General features: G+C 36.5%; 2 protein-coding genes across 4 annotated transcripts in view; one reads left to right on the top strand and one right to left on the bottom strand.

The window, feature by feature from the left end:
• Positions 1-1,035: 1,035 nt before the first annotated feature.
• Positions 1,036-6,101, bottom strand: snap29 (synaptosome associated protein 29). The gene is made up of 6 exons (XM_039687694.2): positions 5,990-6,101; positions 4,864-5,109; positions 3,738-3,937; positions 3,329-3,414; positions 2,502-2,606; positions 1,036-1,883 (listed from the first exon to the last, which is right to left on the bottom strand). The coding sequence occupies exons 2-6, from the start codon at positions 5,101-5,103 to the stop codon at positions 1,723-1,725; spliced, it is 792 nt and encodes a 263-aa protein (XP_039543628.2). The 5' UTR covers positions 5,104-5,109; positions 5,990-6,101; the 3' UTR covers positions 1,036-1,722.
• Positions 6,102-7,170: 1,069 nt separating this feature from the next.
• The window catches only part of pi4kab (phosphatidylinositol 4-kinase, catalytic, alpha b), a 57,716-nt gene continuing 45,830 nt past the window's right edge, over positions 7,171-19,056 (top strand). For all 3 annotated transcript variants that reach the window (XM_089119904.1, XM_089119905.1, XM_089119906.1), the window contains exons 1-13: positions 7,171-7,389; positions 8,569-8,685; positions 9,668-9,761; positions 10,324-10,412; positions 11,991-12,063; positions 12,206-12,468; positions 13,960-14,026; positions 14,434-14,582; positions 15,800-15,865; positions 16,924-17,020; positions 17,119-17,307; positions 18,554-18,654; positions 18,729-18,858. In XM_089119904.1, coding sequence (XP_088976030.1) covers positions 7,291-7,389; positions 8,569-8,685; positions 9,668-9,761; positions 10,324-10,412; positions 11,991-12,063; positions 12,206-12,468; positions 13,960-14,026; positions 14,434-14,582; positions 15,800-15,865; positions 16,924-17,020; positions 17,119-17,307; positions 18,554-18,654; positions 18,729-18,858 — 1,534 coding nt within the window. In that variant the 5' untranslated portion in view covers positions 7,171-7,290. The remainder of the gene's footprint in view (positions 7,390-8,568; positions 8,686-9,667; positions 9,762-10,323; positions 10,413-11,990; positions 12,064-12,205; positions 12,469-13,959; positions 14,027-14,433; positions 14,583-15,799; positions 15,866-16,923; positions 17,021-17,118; positions 17,308-18,553; positions 18,655-18,728; positions 18,859-19,056) is intronic.

The following is a 19,056-nucleotide window of genomic DNA, read 5'->3' on the forward strand; positions in this document are numbered from 1 at the left end:
GCATACTGCACAGGAGTCGATCTGTTGCAGAGAGGTCAACCTGGAACATTTATTGATCGGCGAAAAATGCATCACCATGCACCGTTCATTTCGGATGCTGTTCGGTGAGAGAAACGTGTTGGGGGAGGCTATGCTGTCTCTAATGGATGTCCGAGCTGAGACGCGAGCGCCCCATCAGTAGCAGGGTATTTTCCGAATAGGTGACAAGGCTGGGATAACTTGTTATACTTTTCTCAGACTGTTTAGATTAACAGCGTACTGGCAGTTCACTCTATGGTCGAGGGTGCATTTAGAAAGGAGAATCCCATCCTTTACCGTGAACTATACATCAGGAATCTTTTCCCCTCAGCCGAATATCAAGGATTCGTGTAACGTTAACGTGATGTGTTGAACTTGTAACTTGTGTAAATAAAACATTTAATGCAGACATTGTCAGACGTATCATGTACTCATTGACGAAAGTACATATCTCTAGATAGTGTGTCGCTAAAAATTCTGTTTCTTCAGCCATGTCAGCGCGCCTCAGACTGTTTACAAGCTACGGCTGTTCTGCTGGTGCGGGTAGGCAACGGAGTGGCTTACCATGCCAGTGACGTAGTCGAATGTTGAAATCCAACATGGCGGCGCCCGTGTAACAAAAACAACACTTTCAATGTACCATTTTATCCCTTTTAACAAATTATGCAATTTTAAAAATTGTACCAATGATAATTAATAAAATACATCTGTTATGTCACCTTTTTTCAAATTTCAGTTCAGTTCATCTTTAACGGCTTCTCAAGATGTGTGATGTCGCCATCTAGTGGACTGATCTCGCAAGTACCACTTAAATTAGCTTACGGTATCAGAGAGCATGCATGCATGGTACTTTGAAATATTATAATACTAAAATTAATGTTCTATGATATTTTACATAATACCCCAATAATCACAGAGTACATGTACAAAGCATGCGACATGGCACTTTTTGCAGTACTGCATGCTCTTTGCTGCCCTTTTTCATCCACTGCAGTGACAAATTAAGTGACTAACATATTAAAACATATTTTTTTTTATTTATGTTCACATATTTCATGTCACATTCAGCAGACAGAAGTTTTGTTTTATTAGGAGTGTAACATTTGAATTCCGGAAACAATAATAAAACTTCAGCAGATTCTACCAATAAAGCTACCCTAATATAGAGCTGGAAAAGAAAATAACACAAGTTTGTCAGGTTGCATTCAAAATAGTGATTAACATAAAGACTGAGTACTAATCTCTATAGACAATGGTGAAATGAGAGTCAGACCAATATCTTTCTGTCTTACTATTTGATCACCATTATACACAGTACTCTATTAGTGTGCTTGCATGGGATATGAGGATACATCATTTTCTTATCAGGGCGCAAAAACAAAGGGATTTCTAAGCTAGGTGTTCAGAGTTAAAGAGTGCAAGGTATGGTTAAAAAATTTGAAATGGTTGTGTGTGCATATCTGACATTCGTATCTTACAGGTCACATGTTTAACTCAAAGATCATCATCAGTTTATTCACATCATTCTTGAACAGTCGCACACAGAGGCATCCACGGCATACGTATAATCGGACTGTAAGTGACTAAATGAAGGCAGAATGTTGAACTTCTCCAACACACATATGCATAGACACATAAACATTGGAGAGAAGATAAAAAAAAATGTTTTTCATCTTGGCCATGGAATGACTTCACACTCAGAGTCTATTTGAGGTTTTTCAGTTGCCGGTTGGTGGAGCTGATCTTGCCGTCCATGTTGTCGACCTTGTTGAGCAGCGAGTCGAGAGAGACGTCCTGGTCGTCGATCTCCGCCTGCAGCCCCAGACCCAGTCCCTTCAGACGGCTCAGACCCGACGCCATCTCATCTGGAGACAAAACACCACACACGCATCAGATCCTGGCTGTGAGTGAGTCCACATCCTTTCACATCCCAAGTTTTTGAGATGGTCCTCACTGCAGAACATGAAATCCAAGGGGAGGAGTCGGATCCAGATCCAACTCCTCCCACCCTACAAATACCTAAACCTACCAATCTCCACCCCCTGATCCCTAAACCCACCCTAAACCTATCCAACTCCAACCCATGATCCTTAAACCTACCCAGCTCCACCCCCTGATCCCTAAACCCACCCCTAAACCTACCCAGCTTACCCAACTCCACCCCTCAGATCTGGATCCGACTCCGCCCCCTGGATCTCGTGTACTGCAATGAGGTGCTACTGAAGTTTTTGCATTTTTAGTTTGAATTTTGAGCATTTTTACGTTTTTCTATGTGTACTGAAACATTTTATTAATTCCTAAGAGGGTCAAATTGACCTGCGAGGCAAGCATTTGTTACTTTTTTCAACCACAAAACTAAAAAAAAACAACATTTTGTGTGTATTCATGGTTTGACGAAAGTCTTAGGGTCTTGGACCCCTCCGACGAAAAACTCAATTTGTAAAATAAATTCCGAATGAAGGTTAAACTCTTGTATTTCTCACCGAGGTTTGAGTCCAGCTGTTGATGTGCGGCGCGCAGCTGTCTGTTCTTAGGATACCCGTTCTGATCGGACGGCCCGTTATCCAGGGAAGCAGAAGCTCCGAAACCTGTACAAACAAACATTTGTGATTCGATGAACTGCTTTTCTCCGACACTGAGTCTTTATCTCTGAAAAAGCACTCAAAATCATTGTGATTCATTGATGATATCAGTAAAGAAGGCTTCAAAACTTTTAGAAATTTCAAAGTAGAAATGGTATCTACCTATCTCGGATCAGTTTGATCAATTTTAGCAACACATTCGTTTGATAACAATAACACGTTAACACTAGTGAACTACATTAGCTAACAATGAAACATACTTCTAAAGCGTTTATTAATCTTCGTTAGAACATTTACCGTACTAACACATTACTCAAATCAAAGGTTGTATTTGTTATTATTTAATGACACGGAGCTGACATGAACTAACAAAAGAGTTAGCTAATGTTATCAAAGATTAATAAATACTGTAACAAATGTATTGCTCATTGTTAGTTCATGCGTTAATATAAGTCTCTTATTGGCCTGATTAATCAAACTCTCCAACAAAACAAGCCCTATAATTTAATAAACCAACACATAGTATTTAAACCCTTCACTTGTAATGGTATTAGGCGATTTGTTAATTTAATAAAACATCTGCAAATGATCTGTAAACTGTTTGGGTTGAGTTTGTGCTGCAGTTTTGACCAGCGTCTGGCGCTTCAAAACTATTTATTGAAAGTTCAAATACTGGCTCTCAGAGTAACGTGGGTAAACTTTGTAAGTGCACAATGATGTGTGTTTACCAGATGTCTCCAGTTTCCTGAGGTTGGGATGGCTGGCTTGATATTTGTCTTCCTGCTGTTTGCTCTCCGCAAGTGCGTTCTGTAAGCTGATATCATCACACAAAACCGTTATGTTGTTAAATAATATTCAGACTTTGCATTTCCAGATACGACATCTTTCCCGACTAAGACTGTTGATGTGAATCAAATGAATCAAGTGAATCAAATTTTTATGTGTATTTTACGTCTATTCATTTCATGTTAAAATGAAAGGCAGCTTTTTGCTGTAATGTGTGAAGTTACTTAATTAGTAGGCACATTTATCTTTCATAAATGCATGAGTTGAAACAGATAGTGAAGGAAAAGGGAAAACGATGCACTACAAGAACAATTAAAGCACTTGTGAACTTGTAAAGCTGCTGGACTGTACCTGCGGTTGGCCTCGTAGGACACCGGTTGGTCCTTCTGTGCCGGTCGGGGAGGTTCAGGTTTGCCTTTGAAATAGTTGACCATTCCTCCCCACACACTCTTAATGGTGTTTATATGCCTCTGGCTGGTCTTCATGTCCTGTTCCATGTTGTCAATCATTCTCTCTGTCCTTTTCAAAGCTTCACCCTGACGAATCAGTTCCTGTGGAAAACAATCAAGTGATTTAAATCATGAAATAGCCAAAGCAAGAAACATAGTTAGCCATAGTTTTGAAGGCCAAAAAAGCTCATCCATCCATCATAAAAGTGAACTGACACATGACCAGTGACCTAAAGAGTGACCTGACCTGACGCATGATGACTGACCTCTGACCTAAAGTGTGACCTCTGATCCTAAAGAGTAATCTCTGACCTGAAGCATGACAAGTGACCTCTGACCTAAAGTGTGACCTCTGATCCTAAAGAGTAATCTCTGACCTGAAGCATGACAAGTGACCGCTGACCTAAATCATGACCTTTGACCCGAGGCATGATGAGTGATCTCTGAGCCGACGAATGACCTCTGACCTAAAGAGTGATCTCTGACCCGACACATGACGAGTGACCTCTGACCTAAAGAGTAACCTCTGACCTGACGCATGACGAGTGACCTCTGAGCCGACACATGACCTCTGACCTAAAGAGCGATCTCTGACCCGACACATGGCGACTGACCTCTGACCTAGAGTGACCTCTTTCCCGACACATGACGAGTGACCTCTGACCTAAAGAGTGACCTCTGACCCGACGCATGACGTAGGATAGGAGTAGCGTAAGCTCGGGTGAGAGTTGACGCCTCTCGCGGTTCAAATGAGTACAAACTCAAGTTCCTCCCACATTTCTCTTTAAAAAATCTCGTTTTAGACTTTTAATTGGTGACCGATGCGCATTGCGTCGCTTCAGAAGACCTTAATTAACCCCTGGAGTCGTATGGATCACTTTTATGATGGATGGATTTTAATATAACTCTGTGTTCGGCTGACAGAAGAATGTCATATACACCTAGGATGAGGGTGAGTAAAATATGGGATAATTAAAATGTTTTAGTAACCTATCCCTCTGGGGTTCAGCCTCGGGGGTTACTCTCACCTCTGCCGTCTCGGCTCCGACTTTCTCTGATTGGTAGATGAGTCCGAGCGAGCGCTGGCTGCTGTCCACGGCCGACTGCGCCGTACGCATCACTTCCTGCTGAAGCCGTTGCTGGCGTCTCTCTGCCGGACTCAGCGAACTCTCTTCCGGATCATCGTCGAAGTTAAAGCCTCTTCTCGGAGCCTCTTCTTCATCGTCATCATCAGCGAAAGGATTGTGGGTTTTGGGGTAGGCAGACATCCTGAGCTTTAGAGACAAATATGGATCAATAAAACACTTTAAAACAACCAAAGTCAAACAAAGTGATGTACAGAAAAATAAATAAAACACATACTTTATATAAAAAGCATATAAGCATACAAATAAAACAAATCAAGAGGAGAAAAAATAAACATACCATACATATATATATGGTAGGCATATGTAAAAAGGTAACTTTACAATAAGGTTCATTAGTTAACATTAGTTCATTAACTAACATGAACTAACCATGAGCAATATGTTTCTTACAGTTTTTATTCATCTTTGTTAATTTTAGTTTATAAAATTACAACTGTTTATTGTTCAAGAGTTCACAGTGCATTAACTAATGTTAACAAATGCAACCTTTGATTTAAATAACATATTAGTATGTTGAAATTAATATTAACTAAGATCAATAAATGCTGACGCATATATAAGTATATACAATATTAATTATTATAAGGTGAAATAATAAGTAAGGCAATGAAATGAAATGTTTTAAATAATAGAAGTTTTGAGTTTATATTAAAACTTCTTCAAGTGGCTGTGCAGTAAAGTGTTGTTATCCGATGACATTCACACTACTTCTACTACTATGGTAAAAACATTAACAAACAAACTACTATAACTGACATAACATAATCGGTAAACATAGATATACACACTATATAAAATGTAAACATATTTCATAAATATGTGTCATTTGACTGCAAAACTGAATATCGTGTAGATACTCGTCTGTTATCTATCTGAGCTACTATATGTTGCCTAAAACAACCTTTAAATAAACCCTACATCGTCTTCAATTACATTTCCTCTCTGTCCGTTAGAATAAAATCCAATATATTGAACATATTGTATCGATAAATTTACAGATTTGTACCTTTGATCGCTCGAGAGAGAGATTTGTTCTCCTGCTATCAGCTGAGCTGACGCTGCTGGCGAAACACTTCCGGTGACGTCAGATAGGCTCCTCCTCGTTTTTGTTTCCCCCTGTGTTTCACTTTTAGATGTTATTATTTATGACAGCGCCGTTTAGGTCTCGAAACCAATAGATAGGATTTGAAAACAGATATAGTTAGAGCCACAAAATACACTTTTAAATATTTGTCTTCTTCTTATAAATAATAATAATAAAAATAAACAATATACTATTCTACTACTACTACAAATGATTATTATTATTATTAACTTTAAATATTGTTAATAAATAATTTTAATGATACAAATAATAATAAACTATCATTATAAATAATAATATATGAATTCTTCTATTACTACTACTTAATAATAATAATTATTATTATTATGTTCGATAATATTAATAATACCATTAAACAAATGTATTATTATTATAAATAATAATATACATATTCAACAATATATTCTACTACTATGAATTATTATTATTAATTATAAATATAGTTAGTGAATAATAACAGCAACACCATGTTGTTATTATCAATATTGTTTACTCATATAAAATAATAATTGATTGATTCTACTTCCATTAACAATAATTATTAATAATTGATTATCCATATGATCGATTATTATTATTATTATTATTATTAATACTAATTAAAACAAAACAATATATTCTACTACTACTTATTATTATTATTCATAATAAATATTGTTAGTGAATAATAACAACAGCAACAATGCTAAATTATTATTATTATTATAATAAACATTGACTATTTAATATAAATAATAATATATTAATTCTACAACTACTAATCCTACCAATAAATGATTGATGTATTTAAATGTATTATTATTAGTAGTAATATTTTTTTCTTACATCAACATTATTTATTTATTATACAGAAATATTACAAAAAAAAATGCTACTACAAAAAGAGCAAGAAACTTAAAAATATATGTTTTAGCCAAGACACTTTTAGAAAACACGTTTATACATTAAAAAACAAAAACTCCATCACTTTTGTGTAAATATTCATCAGTTGTGTCATGAGCCAATAAGACAAACTTCACACTGATGATGCTTTAATGCAGACACGCCTCGCTCGCTCGCTCGCTCTCTCTCCCTCTCTCTCCTCTTCATTGGCTGTTATTTGTGCCTTCACACTTTCCGTATTGCGGTCGTGTTTTTCTTCTCCACCACGGACAGCTGAGGAAACCATCGCTCCTGTGTGTTTTGAACTTTTCTCGTGAATCATGGCCACCCGTGGCGGTGGCACGCGCGAGTTTTATTTCAACACGGTTCTGTCGCTCGCGCGCTCCCTGGCAGCCCACAGACCAGCGCCCGTCGAGAAGGTACAACACACACACACTCACACACTCACACACTGTTATTATCTGGCTGCGGCACATCGTTATAATATTGTGCTGCATTATCGTGATGCACGCGACAGGTGTCACAGGCTGCAGCGCGTGGCAAGTTTGTTGCGCAGCACTTTCATTATGTGCACGCGACCAGTCTGCGTTTAACCTGTTTTGATTCTTGTTATGGTGATCTGAAATATTATATGTCATTGCATGACATGAGTACAACATCCATAATGACGACGTCCTGTACTTTAAAGAATTACATATTCTATTCACATTTATTTGTATAGCGCTTTTCACAATAACTTACACATCGCTTCAAAGCAGCTTTACAGAAAATGCATGGATTCAGAGGTAACTAAGTTATGTATTTCAGAAATGTGCATGTACTAAATCACAGTTAGCTAAAAATATATTAATTTAAACAATAATGTAAGCAAAAACAATGAGCTCATTGACATAATGAATATACTTGTTTGCCCCCAAAACATCTTGAAACATGAAATATGTAGAAAAAAAGCATGATATTTTGTGTTAGTTGAGCTTGAGCTGAATAAATGCATCACATGTGTCCTAAACTGACATTTTTGCATGGAATGCTTGTTTACATTTGATAAAATATACTTGCAAAAGCAACATGTTCAGAGCTGTCACGTGTCCGAGGCTTTTAAGCGCATGCCAGGCTCTAAGTGGTGCCAGATAGTGCCAGCTGCGTCAATGCTTGTGTTTCTGATGCTATCATAGTGCTCAATGCAGCAGCTTGTGAAATGCCAGATTCATCTTTCATACATGATCATGTATCTGCTATTATAGTCGATTACCCCACACATGCATGTGTGATTCTCTGAAAGGAGACATATTATGCCCCTTTTTACAAGATGTAATCTAAATGGCTCGAGTCCTCAGAATGTAGGTGCGTTCCCATTACAGATTTGCGCAAAACTGTTATTATTTTTCTTATAAATGTCGACAAAAATGCTATTTTGAAATGACGGTGTTTCCATTAACCGAAACATCATTAATGAAAAGTCTGATTTTCATGTCATGTCCCCTTTAACAGGTTGTTCTTGTTCTGCAGATTGCTGATAGATCTGCTCATGTCTTTCTTAAAGGGAAGTTGAGCTTTTTTTATGTTGTAACTGATAAGAGTGTGTGTTTCTCCATCAGGTGCAGAAGTTATTATGCATGTGTCCGTGTGACAGTCGAGGCGTCTTCAGTCTGGATGTTCGGCGCAGGGATGCGGTCGTCGCACTGGCTGTGTTCCTAGTCGAGTCAGATTTACAGGTGAATGAGCTTGTTTTAATACCAGTTTAGCTCCAAGCAATGCTTCATATTGTTCAGTCTGTGTGTAAAAAGAGCATAAGCAATTACAGAAATCACACTTTAGCAAAACATGATCAGGTCTGAATAATTTTTGGTCCCAAATTTTGATGCATTTCACTGGTAGTCACTGTATGAAGAATTTTTAGGTATAATATGCCACAGTTTACTTTATTTTAGTACTAGTTAAAAAATATCAAAAATGATATCTTATACAATTCAAAATTGTTGCTAAATAGGACACAACTCCCTTTGGGAACATCCTCAAATAAATAAGTGTGTGTGTGTTAAGCTGGTTTATGCGAGAAACTCACTGCTAAAGCAGATCATGTGATCACAGCTGGTTTAGAGCTGGTTAAGCCACTTAAACACACACACTCGGTTCAGCTTGGACTCTTTTCTTCATCTCTCGCCATCCTGCTTCTAATGTAAATTTATTGCATAATTTTTTCTCCATAAACATACTATATGCATTTGTTTGTCTTTTTTGAAGCATATACTGTTAATAGATTTTGGATTTGATTTGCAAGTACATTCAGATGTACAAGTGAAACTCAACTCGAATACGGTGCAAAAGTTCATTTATTTCAGTAATTCAGCTTAAAAGGTGAAACTAATATATTATATAGACTCATTACATGCAAAGTGAGATGTTTCAAGCCTTTATTTGTTATAATTGTGATGATTATGGCTTACAGATATGAAAACATTTTCACAATATTCTAATTTTGAATTTGGGGTTTTCATATCTGTAAGACATAATCATCAAAATTATAACAAATACAGGCTTGAAATATCTCATCTCACATATATAATATAAGTTTCACCTTTTAAGTTGAATTACTGAAATAAATGAACTTTTGCACCATATTCTAATTTTTTGATTTTCTCCTGTACATTGCATCTTCCCAACATTTGGTTTGCATGTGATGTTTGTCTTTCTCAGCACAAAGATACCGTGGTAAGTTACCTGTTGAGTCTGCTCAAGGGGTTACCCAGAGTGCAATGGGTGGAGGAGAACGCTGGGAGGAAGTGTAAAGGTACCAGTTTGCTTATTCGTCTCTCATGCATCTTTATCAAGTACGTTACTGTATATGTAAGCATGCACACTATGTTTAAAAGTTTAAAGACGTTAATACTTTTATTCACCAAGGATGCATTAAATTGAATCTATTTCAGATAAATGCTGTTATTTTGAACTTTCTTTTCATCAAAGAATCCTGAAAAATAAAATGTATCACGATTTTCAACATTAATAATAATCATAAATGTCAGATCCTCATATTAGAGTGATTTCTGAAGAATCATGTGACACTGAAGACTGGAGTAATGATGCTGAAAATCACAGGAATAAATTACACTTTACTATATATTCACTTAGAAAACAGCTTTTTTAAACTGTAATAATATTTCACTGTTTTGCATTATTTTTGCTTTAACATTTAACATTAAAAATCTCAACAACCCCCAACTTTTTAGTAGTGCATGTGTTCTGCACTCTTGTATTGTAAGTTGAGTTTGCCATCAGAGCCTTGTAATTCTTACAGATTCGTTTCCATAAATAGACGCTTAAATCAAGCTTGTGTTTGTGTGTGGAAACAGAGACTCTCCCGATGGCGGAGAACTTCAGCTTCTGTCTGGTGACGCTGCTGTCGGATGTGGCTCAGAGAGACCCGGAGTCTCGCACACAGGTCTGATCTTCAGCGCGGCCTCACATTTACATCTAAACATTTAAAATAAGTCTCTGATGTCACCAGAGTGTGTGTGAAGGTTTAGCTCTAGATACCCCACAGAAATGTGTTTATAGCATGTTAAAATTTCACTTTATGTGGGTGAGCAAAAATGTGCCGTTTTTGTGTGTCCCTTAAAATCAAATGAGCTGAAGCTCCCGGCACAAGGGGCGGAGCGTCGTGAGTGAGTTTGTTCGCGAGTGAGTTTGTGAGTTTGTTCGCGAGTGAGTTTGTTCGCGAGTGACTTTGTTCGCGAGTGAGTTTGTTCGCGAGTGAGTTTGTTCGCGAGTGACTTTGTTCGCGAGTGAGTTTGTGAGTTTGTTCGCGAGTTTGTTCGTGAGTCAGTTTGTTCGTCAGTGAGTTTGTTCGCGAGTGAGTTTGTTCGCGAGTGAGTTTGTTCGGGAGTGAGTTTGTTCGCGAGTGAGTTTGTTCGCGAGTGACTTTGTTCGCGAGTGAGTTTGTGAGTTTGTTCGCGAGTTTGTTCGTGAGTCAGTTTGTTCGTCAGTGAGTTTGTTCGCGAGTGACTTTGTTCGCGAGTGACTTTGTTCGCGAGTGACTTTGTTCGCGAGTGAGTTTGTTCGCGAGTGACTTTGTTCGCGAGTGAGTTTGTGAGTTTGTTCGCGAGTTTGTTCGTGAGTCAGTTTGTTCGTCAGTGAGTTTGTTCGCGAGTGACTTTGTTCGCGAGTGAGTTTGTTCGCGAGTGAGTTTGTTCGCGAGTGACTTTGTTCGCGAGTGAGTTTGTTCGCGAGTGAGTTTGTTCGCGAGTGAGTTTGTGAGTTTGTTCGCGAGTTTGTTCGTGAGTCAGTTTGTTTGTGAGGGAGTTTGTTCGCGAGTGACTTTGTTCGCGAGTGAGTTTGTGAGTTTGTTCGCGAGTGACTTTGTTCGCGAGTGACTTTGTGAGTTTGTTCACGAGTTTGTTCGTGAGGGAGTTTGTTCATGAGTTTGTTCGTGAGGGAGTTTGTTCGTGAGGGAGTTTGTTCGTGATTGAGTTTGTTCGTGAGTGAGTTTGTTCGTGAGGGAGTTTGTTCACGAGTTTGTTCGTGAGTGAGTTTGTTCGCGAGTGAGTTTGTTCGCGAGTGAGTTTGTGAGTTTGTTCGCGAGTGAGTTTGTTCGCGAGTGAGTTTGTTCGCGAGTGAGTTTGTGAGTTTGTTCGCGAGTTTGTTCGTGAGTAAGTTTGTTTGTGAGTGAGTGACAAGATGTAGAGAGCAACAGGATATTTTTGATTGTTAGTTGACGAATTTATGCAGCTGATGTGGAGTTAACTATCTTCCAGTCATTTATTAGCATATTCTGTATTGATAATTTATAAATCGTGTGTCCTGTTAAATATAAATATGTTTTAGGGTTTGTGATGTCACTAACCCGTGAAGAAGCTCGTTGTAGTTCCTACGAGCCATTTGTTGTAGTCTTTAAAAAGCAATTTCTTTAAAAGAAAATATCTCCCTTTGAACTTTGAGCGTCGTAACTTTACAGATGTTGTTTATTTTCACAAACAGCAACATTACACACTAACTAAAGTTAAAAAATCTTTCCGTCCAGATTCTGGAAGCGGTAATGGAAGTAATGCAGTCTTTACTGGAGATCTGCCAGACGCCCGAGAACCAAGACAAAGGTGATGGAACAACTGCTTTTTTGCACATTTTTGTAAGATTTGTATTTACTGTAGATGTCTTGTACAGCACTCAGCCTTGTGGCTGTTTTGTAATTAAACTTGATCACTACACAAGAAAGATCCGCACGTGGTGTTTCTGCAGTGTACCTGTGCAGGTATGCGGCCCCGTGTCTTCTGGGCGTGACTCGAGCCTTCGGGCGGTACGGGAACGGTGACGAGCCTCTCCTGTCGCAGCTCTTCCCTCGAGGAACGCCTCCGCCGGCTCACCGTGTGTGTGTGGAGGTCGAGGGCGTTCGGAGGAGATCGTTCAATGACTTCCGCTCTATTCTGCCCAGCTCTCTGCTCACGGCCTGCCAGGGAGACACGCTGAGACGCAAGAGTGGCATCGCCAACCCCGACGCACAGGTCTCAGACAGCTCTCTCTGTGTGTGTGTGTGTGTGTGTGTGCATGCTGGTAGTGCAGCATATTGTCGGTTACTTGAGAACAAATGCGTGTAAAAGGATGCGTTATGCAATGATAAACGTTTCAAAGAGAATTTATGGTATGTAGTGTCACATGACCTTATTATATTGTGTTTAATTCAGCAGGTGGTGTCTGTTTATCTCAGAAAAAAGGGCTTTATTGAAATAAGCACAAAAAAATTTAAAGTAAATAATTATTGGAAAAATGTGAAAAAAAATATAGATATATGTGTGTGTGTGATTTATATTCATTTTTATTTATTTTTATAAATACAAATAAATATTTTTTGGAAAAAATATGCAAACATAATTTTAGAAAAGAAATTAAATAATTAATCATTGGAAAAATGCGAATATATGTATATTATATTTATTTCTTATATATTTTTATAAATACAGATTAATCATTTTTGGAAAAAATATGCAAACATAATTTTAGGAAAGAAATTAAATAAATAATGAATTATTAATGGACAAATATTAATTATTAATTAAAAATAAATAATTATTACCCCAGCTTTGTATCTATTAAATCTCAATGTGAACATTCTGTTTAAAAAAGATGCAGTAACACTATTTGTGATACTGGTATACTTTGCTAAAAAATGCATTTTGTTACTTTGGTCTGCATCGCAGGCTCCATCCTTCAAAATGTGGATATTACAAATCGCTGCATGGTTACCACTTGAAAAGCTCACTTACGATAAACATAAAAAATCTGACAGATTTTGGTCCATATGGTCCTCCCTTTGGGATTATATAAAGGAACTCCCTTAACTTCCAATCTAAAGGATGCTAAGTCAGTGTGACCTTGTTTATGTGTGGTAGTTATTTTAATTTTTTTTCAATTATTACTGTCTTTTATGTTGTGTACACCTTGTAATACAAATAGAACTTTGTTTTGATTCTGTAAATGTAAATTATTTTCTATTGTGGCAAACAATAAAAAAAATAAATAAATAAATAAAAATAAATAATTATTTAATTGACAAATATGCCAAAATTGTAAAAAAAAGAAAAATATGATGTAAACGAGTTAAAATTATTTTTTTTGCATATTTTCAAAGTGAATAATAATAATAAATTAATATTGAAATATGATTTTTAATAAAAAAAACAATTATAATTACTAAAATAAATTATTAAAAATAATATGCAAAAATTATGTTTTCAAAAAATATTTTAATCTGAATAAAATTAGAATTGTATATTTTACTGGAAAATATATATATATATTTTAAATGTCTTATATCTAAAAATGTTAATTCACTGTAGTACTTATGTGCATTCATCAAACTGGAAAAGGTCAAGTTGAGCACATTGCATTGTGGGATATAGTGCTCTGGTTTTATGCTGCACGTTTTGTGTATTCTGTGCATTCAGAGGATACAGTGTGATGGTGTGTGTTGGTAGTTTACATCAGTGTGTCCTCAGGTGAGCCCTGACCGAGGCGGCCCGTCGCCCTGCTCTCCAACAGCTCCAGGCCCGCAGTACTTTGAAGGTAATGTGAGGTTTGCGGTGTCACAACTCTAATCTCTGTGATCTCGAGGTTTAACGTCTGAACATTCCTCAGCAGATTCTGAGTTCAGAGCTCATGTTTCTTTCTGGATAAGCACTTATTTTAATTCTGAGTCACTGCTGGTTAATGGTCAGGTGTTAGTGTATTAAATAGCCCTTATTTAAATTCTCCTTTTGTTTTGACGTCTCCTACAATGGATTCACATGCATCCAAGGTCAAACAACACTTTAAATTTCTCATAATCACCATCACAGCATCAGCTCTTTTCTCATTGAAAGACCGGAGCCATTTTCACAGAGACGTTTGATTGAGCCTGTCCTTCATCACTGCGGCTCTGAGGACCACTTACATTTTCTTCACACTTGTAATCTGGTTGTGTGTTTCGTCAGGTTCTTATCTGGCCGATGGCGGTGTTGTGAATCCAGATTATTACTTCACGACCGTCAGTTCCAGCTTCTCCATCTCTCCTCTCTTCATCGGCGCCAGCGGACAAGAAATAAACGTCCCTATAGAGCTGCTCAGACGCCTCTTACAGATGGTACACACACTTAAAGTGATTTGCACTTTGGCAGATAATACAAGGGTGTGTTAATAAACTCCTTATGTGAATATTTCTCTCATGACATCTCCAGTAATAACCGGATATGGACTGATGCTGTTGTCTGATATAACGCCCATCCAGTGCAGACTCTAATGAAACATAATAATGGCACATGAACCTCACCTTGGCTACGGCAGTTCATTGGAACGAATGCGTCAATAGTGCCGCCATCTTGAAACAGGGGAGCCCCTCCACTTTAATGCATCAGACACAGGTCTAACGGAAATAAAATAACCATAAATCATCATGAATGCGATTTTTCTTGTTTTTTTAAGTTTGTTCCAACGGTCAGACATGTATTTATCATTGATTCCAGAAAGAAATTTTTATTTATTTATTAATTTTTTTAAACATTCTTCCTAGTTCAGATTTCATCCGTGAACATCATACGCTGCGCAAAAGTCCGCCACCATCAATGAATTCAAAGTAAAGGCAGAGATAGCAGCGTTACCTAGCTACTTCCTATGACAAGACCCCTGTTCCAAGATGGCGGCGGTTTTGACGCATGCTTAGAACCCCAAGGTGACGTCTAGTGTATACGTCTATGGAAGGAACACTATTACAGTAGAGAAGAATCTTTATTATCCATTGACAGAGCACAACCAGGCCTTTTAATCGATGCTGATAACGACACTGTTCATCGTTTCAGTCACATGACTGGCCCAGGCATCACATGACTCGAGATTTACACAGTCATTGGACTGAATTGATCTGAATAATGACACTTTCTTTTTAGCGCTGCACTCATTTTTATTAATTATATTTTTAAGTGATTCAGTGACTCACTCGTAAAGACTTCACTTGTTTCATTAATGGATGAATCAGCGTTTTTGAACTTATCGTGGACGAATGATTCAATGACAAATAAATTTAAGTCACTTGTCGCCCCCTACTGGTGTAACGCTGTAATTGATATGATCTAGTTTACTCCAGTGTTTATAGCCAAACTATAAACTCTGATAATCTGAGTGATTGTAAGACAGAAATAATGATACTGTGCGGTTGAAAAGATCGCGTGGGTGTTTGCAATCTCCTGTCGATTAAACCTGCGGATCTACAGCAGAATTTGCATCATTTTTTTAATCATTACTTTCCTGTTTTTCCACTGTGAATCAGTCTAATCTGTGTTGTGTATTCATCATGTGTTTCTGCAGGTAAAGCACTTCGTCTCAGATTCCTTCCTAAAGACGCTGGACTCGGTCGTGGCCGAAGTTACTGAGGTAAACTTCACATGTTTCATGTTTACATTTCAGAGTTTGTTCTGAAATCTCACATTTTTGTTATCTTAAACTAAAAGTATTTCAGACTTTTCATTAATTGATATGAAGCTGAAATGGATTAGAAGTAGGGCTGACAAACGATTAATCGCATTAAAAATAAAAGTTTGTGTTTACATGTGTGTGTACTGTGTATAATTATATATATATATATATATTTATACACACGCATGCATGTATATTTAGGAAAAAAATATTATTTATATATAAAATATTTATAATAAATTATATATAAATCTATATACAGTAAATACATTAAAATATTTCTTAAATATATACAAGCATGTGTGTAATTATATATATATATATATAATAAATATACACAGTGCACCCACATATATTATGTAAACACAGACTTTTATTTTGGATGCGATTAATCATTTAACAGCCCTAATTAGTACTAGTTAATTACTAAAAATGAAAAATAAATGTTGGATAAATTTGAAATATTTTAAGATTATATTTAAAACAAACAAAAGAATGATAAAATCGCAACAAAATTACCAATACTTAAATGCAATACTTAAATTACCAATACTAAAATGTATTTATTTATTATTTAGTTTATCTATTTTCTTATGTCTACTTGTTGTTTACCCCCCCTCCCCCCATTTATTTAATTTAGTTCATATAAATATATAAAAATGCATGTTTAATTAACTCTTTCTTTACACTTAATTTGCGAAGTTAATTCGGACATATTTAATACGATTATGCCTGAAACGGGTTTGAATTTATCATCATATGGTAATTTAAAAAATATCTTGTATAATATGACTTGCTTTTTTGTATTTGTTTTTACTGTATTTATATGATATTTGTATTTGTGTAATTGATTTTTTTTTTGCCATGAAAGTAGAATGAATGCTGACATGGCATTAATGTGAATCTGAATCTTTGCACTTCTCCACCTGATGCATTCAAGATCCTCTAGGAAATACATTATACAGTATTTTGTCTGCAAATATCGTCACAAAACTTTTTTTTCTCCGTGTATGAAGGCGAATCCAGCCGTCGATCTCTTTTACAAAGCCTTCAGCGACCCGCTGTACGTCAGCATGTTCAAGATGCTTCGGGACACGCTCTACTACATGAAAGGTTGCTTTCTCCATTCTTCAAGCTAAATGCTTCATTAATCGCTTCGTCAGTGTTCCTGTTTATTTGTAATACGTGAATATTTCATGTTGCCCACTCAGATGTGCAGGCGAGCTTCGTGAAAGAGGTTCATGAGTTCGTGCTGGAGCAGTTCAGCAGCAGCCAATCAGAGCTCCAGAGGGTTCTCCATGAGGAGCGGTTGCCAGGGGAACCCAGCCCTCTCAAGCTCCGTTGTCATGCCAACGCAGCCTGTGTGGACCTCATGGTGTGGGCCGTCAAAGATGAGCAAGGTCTGTCACAAGCACAGCACTGCAGCCCGGGGCATGTTGTCACATTGTCACATCAAATTTTTTTCATCATGCACTGTGAAATGTTATTGTTTTTTTTAGTTTTTTTTTATCTTTCATCAATCTTTTTATTTTGTTGTTACGTTTTCCCCCTTTTTTCATGTTGTGCATGTAAAATAATATTGGAGTATGTTTTGCTAGACAATATTTCAGTGTTTTCTTCTTCAAAATTTCATATTTTATTCAGTGTTTGGAAATTTAGTTTCAAACTATGTTAAACTATACACCATAATTTCAGGTTTTGTTCTGAAATCTCATTTTTGTTATCTTAAACTAAAAGTATTTCAAACTTTTCATTAATTGATATGAAGCTGAAATGGAACAAACTAATTACTAAAACTGAAAAATAAATGTCGGATAAATTTGAAGTATTTTAATATACTATTTAATATTTAAAACAAGCAAAAGAATAAAAAAATCTATTTATCTATTTTCTTATGTCTACTCGTTTATTTTTTCCCCCCTATAGACCATTTTTCAAGATGTAAACAACACTGGTCCAGAAACACTTCCTGTTTCAATTTGTAACTGTTTTCTTTATTTCACATGTAAAGAAAACATCTTAAAGATGTTTGTTTAACTTTTTGATTCGGTTTAAAACGTTCTGTTGGTTGTATTTTATCCCAGCTTTTATACAGTGTTAAAAAACTGAAACAGGAAGTGCTTCTGGAGGACCAGTTTTGTTTACATCTTGTGAAATGGTATATTTATGTATCCAATTTATTATTATATTTAGTTCATATAAATATAGGTGAAACTCAAAAAATATCGTGCAACAGTTCATGTATTTCAGTAATTCAAATTAAAAGGTTATAGCTATATACATATGCATGATTATACTTTTCAGAGGGCTGACATTTTTTTTTCTATTTTAAATCTTTTTTTTTATTGATTTCATGTAATATTCAAATTTTCTGAGATTTTGAATTTTGGGTTTTCATAAGCTGTAAGCCATAATCTTAAAAATGATAACTTTTGCACAATATTCTAATCTTCACCTGCATATGAAAATACAATTTCAGTCTTTGTAAATAATACTAAAAAACACTGACCAGAAGTTATCTAGTCTCTTTTCACCATCACCAAAATGTCATTATTGTAAATAATAGATGCCAGTTCTGAGTTGGAGTGTGTTTCTGTGTAAGTGCTGCAAATGTTGAATAAAGTGTTCGCTGTGATTGGTCCCCAGGAGCCGAGAATCTGTGCACTAAACTATCAGAGAAGCTTCAGTCCAAAACCTCCAGTAAAGTGATCATCGCTCACATGCCGCTGCTCATCTGCTGCTTACAGGTGAGAGAGAGCCCACACCAGGCTGTGTGTGTGCGCGAGTTCATGCACTGAGTGTGTGTGTGTGTGTGTCTCAGGGTCTAGGACGTCTTTGTGAACGCTTCCCTGTCATCGCTCACTCCGCCACCGTGTCTCTGAAGGACTTCCTGGTGGTTCCCTCGGCCGTGCTCATCAAACTCTACAAGTATCACAGTCAGTGCACTTCAGGTCAGAGACGTCACACCACAATATATCTGCTCATCTATTAACTCTTTTTGTTGATTAATATAATTATTATCATTTATATCAATTATTTATATATATTTATTTTTATTTATATTAAAATATTATTATTTATTTATATATATATATATCTATCTATTTATACATCAATTTTTTATGTATAGTTTGTATATTTATCTATTT

Source organism: Pimephales promelas, chromosome 14, assembly GCF_988280905.1.
Source record: "Pimephales promelas chromosome 14, fPimPro1.hap1.1, whole genome shotgun sequence".
Classification (NCBI taxonomy): Eukaryota; Metazoa; Chordata; class Actinopteri; order Cypriniformes; family Leuciscidae; genus Pimephales; species Pimephales promelas.

Coding starts and splice junctions, on each gene's coding strand:
- snap29 (XM_039687694.2), bottom strand. CDS start 5,103: ATGTCTGCCTACCCCAAAACCCACAATCCTTTCGCTGATGATGACGAT. Junction 2,607..3,328: donor CAGGAAACTGGAGACATCTG/GTAAACACACAT, acceptor TTGTTTGTACAG/GTTTCGGAGCTTCTGCTTCC. Junction 1,884..2,501: donor ACAGCTGGACTCAAACCTCG/GTGAGAAATACA, acceptor TTTTGTCTCCAG/ATGAGATGGCGTCGGGTCTG.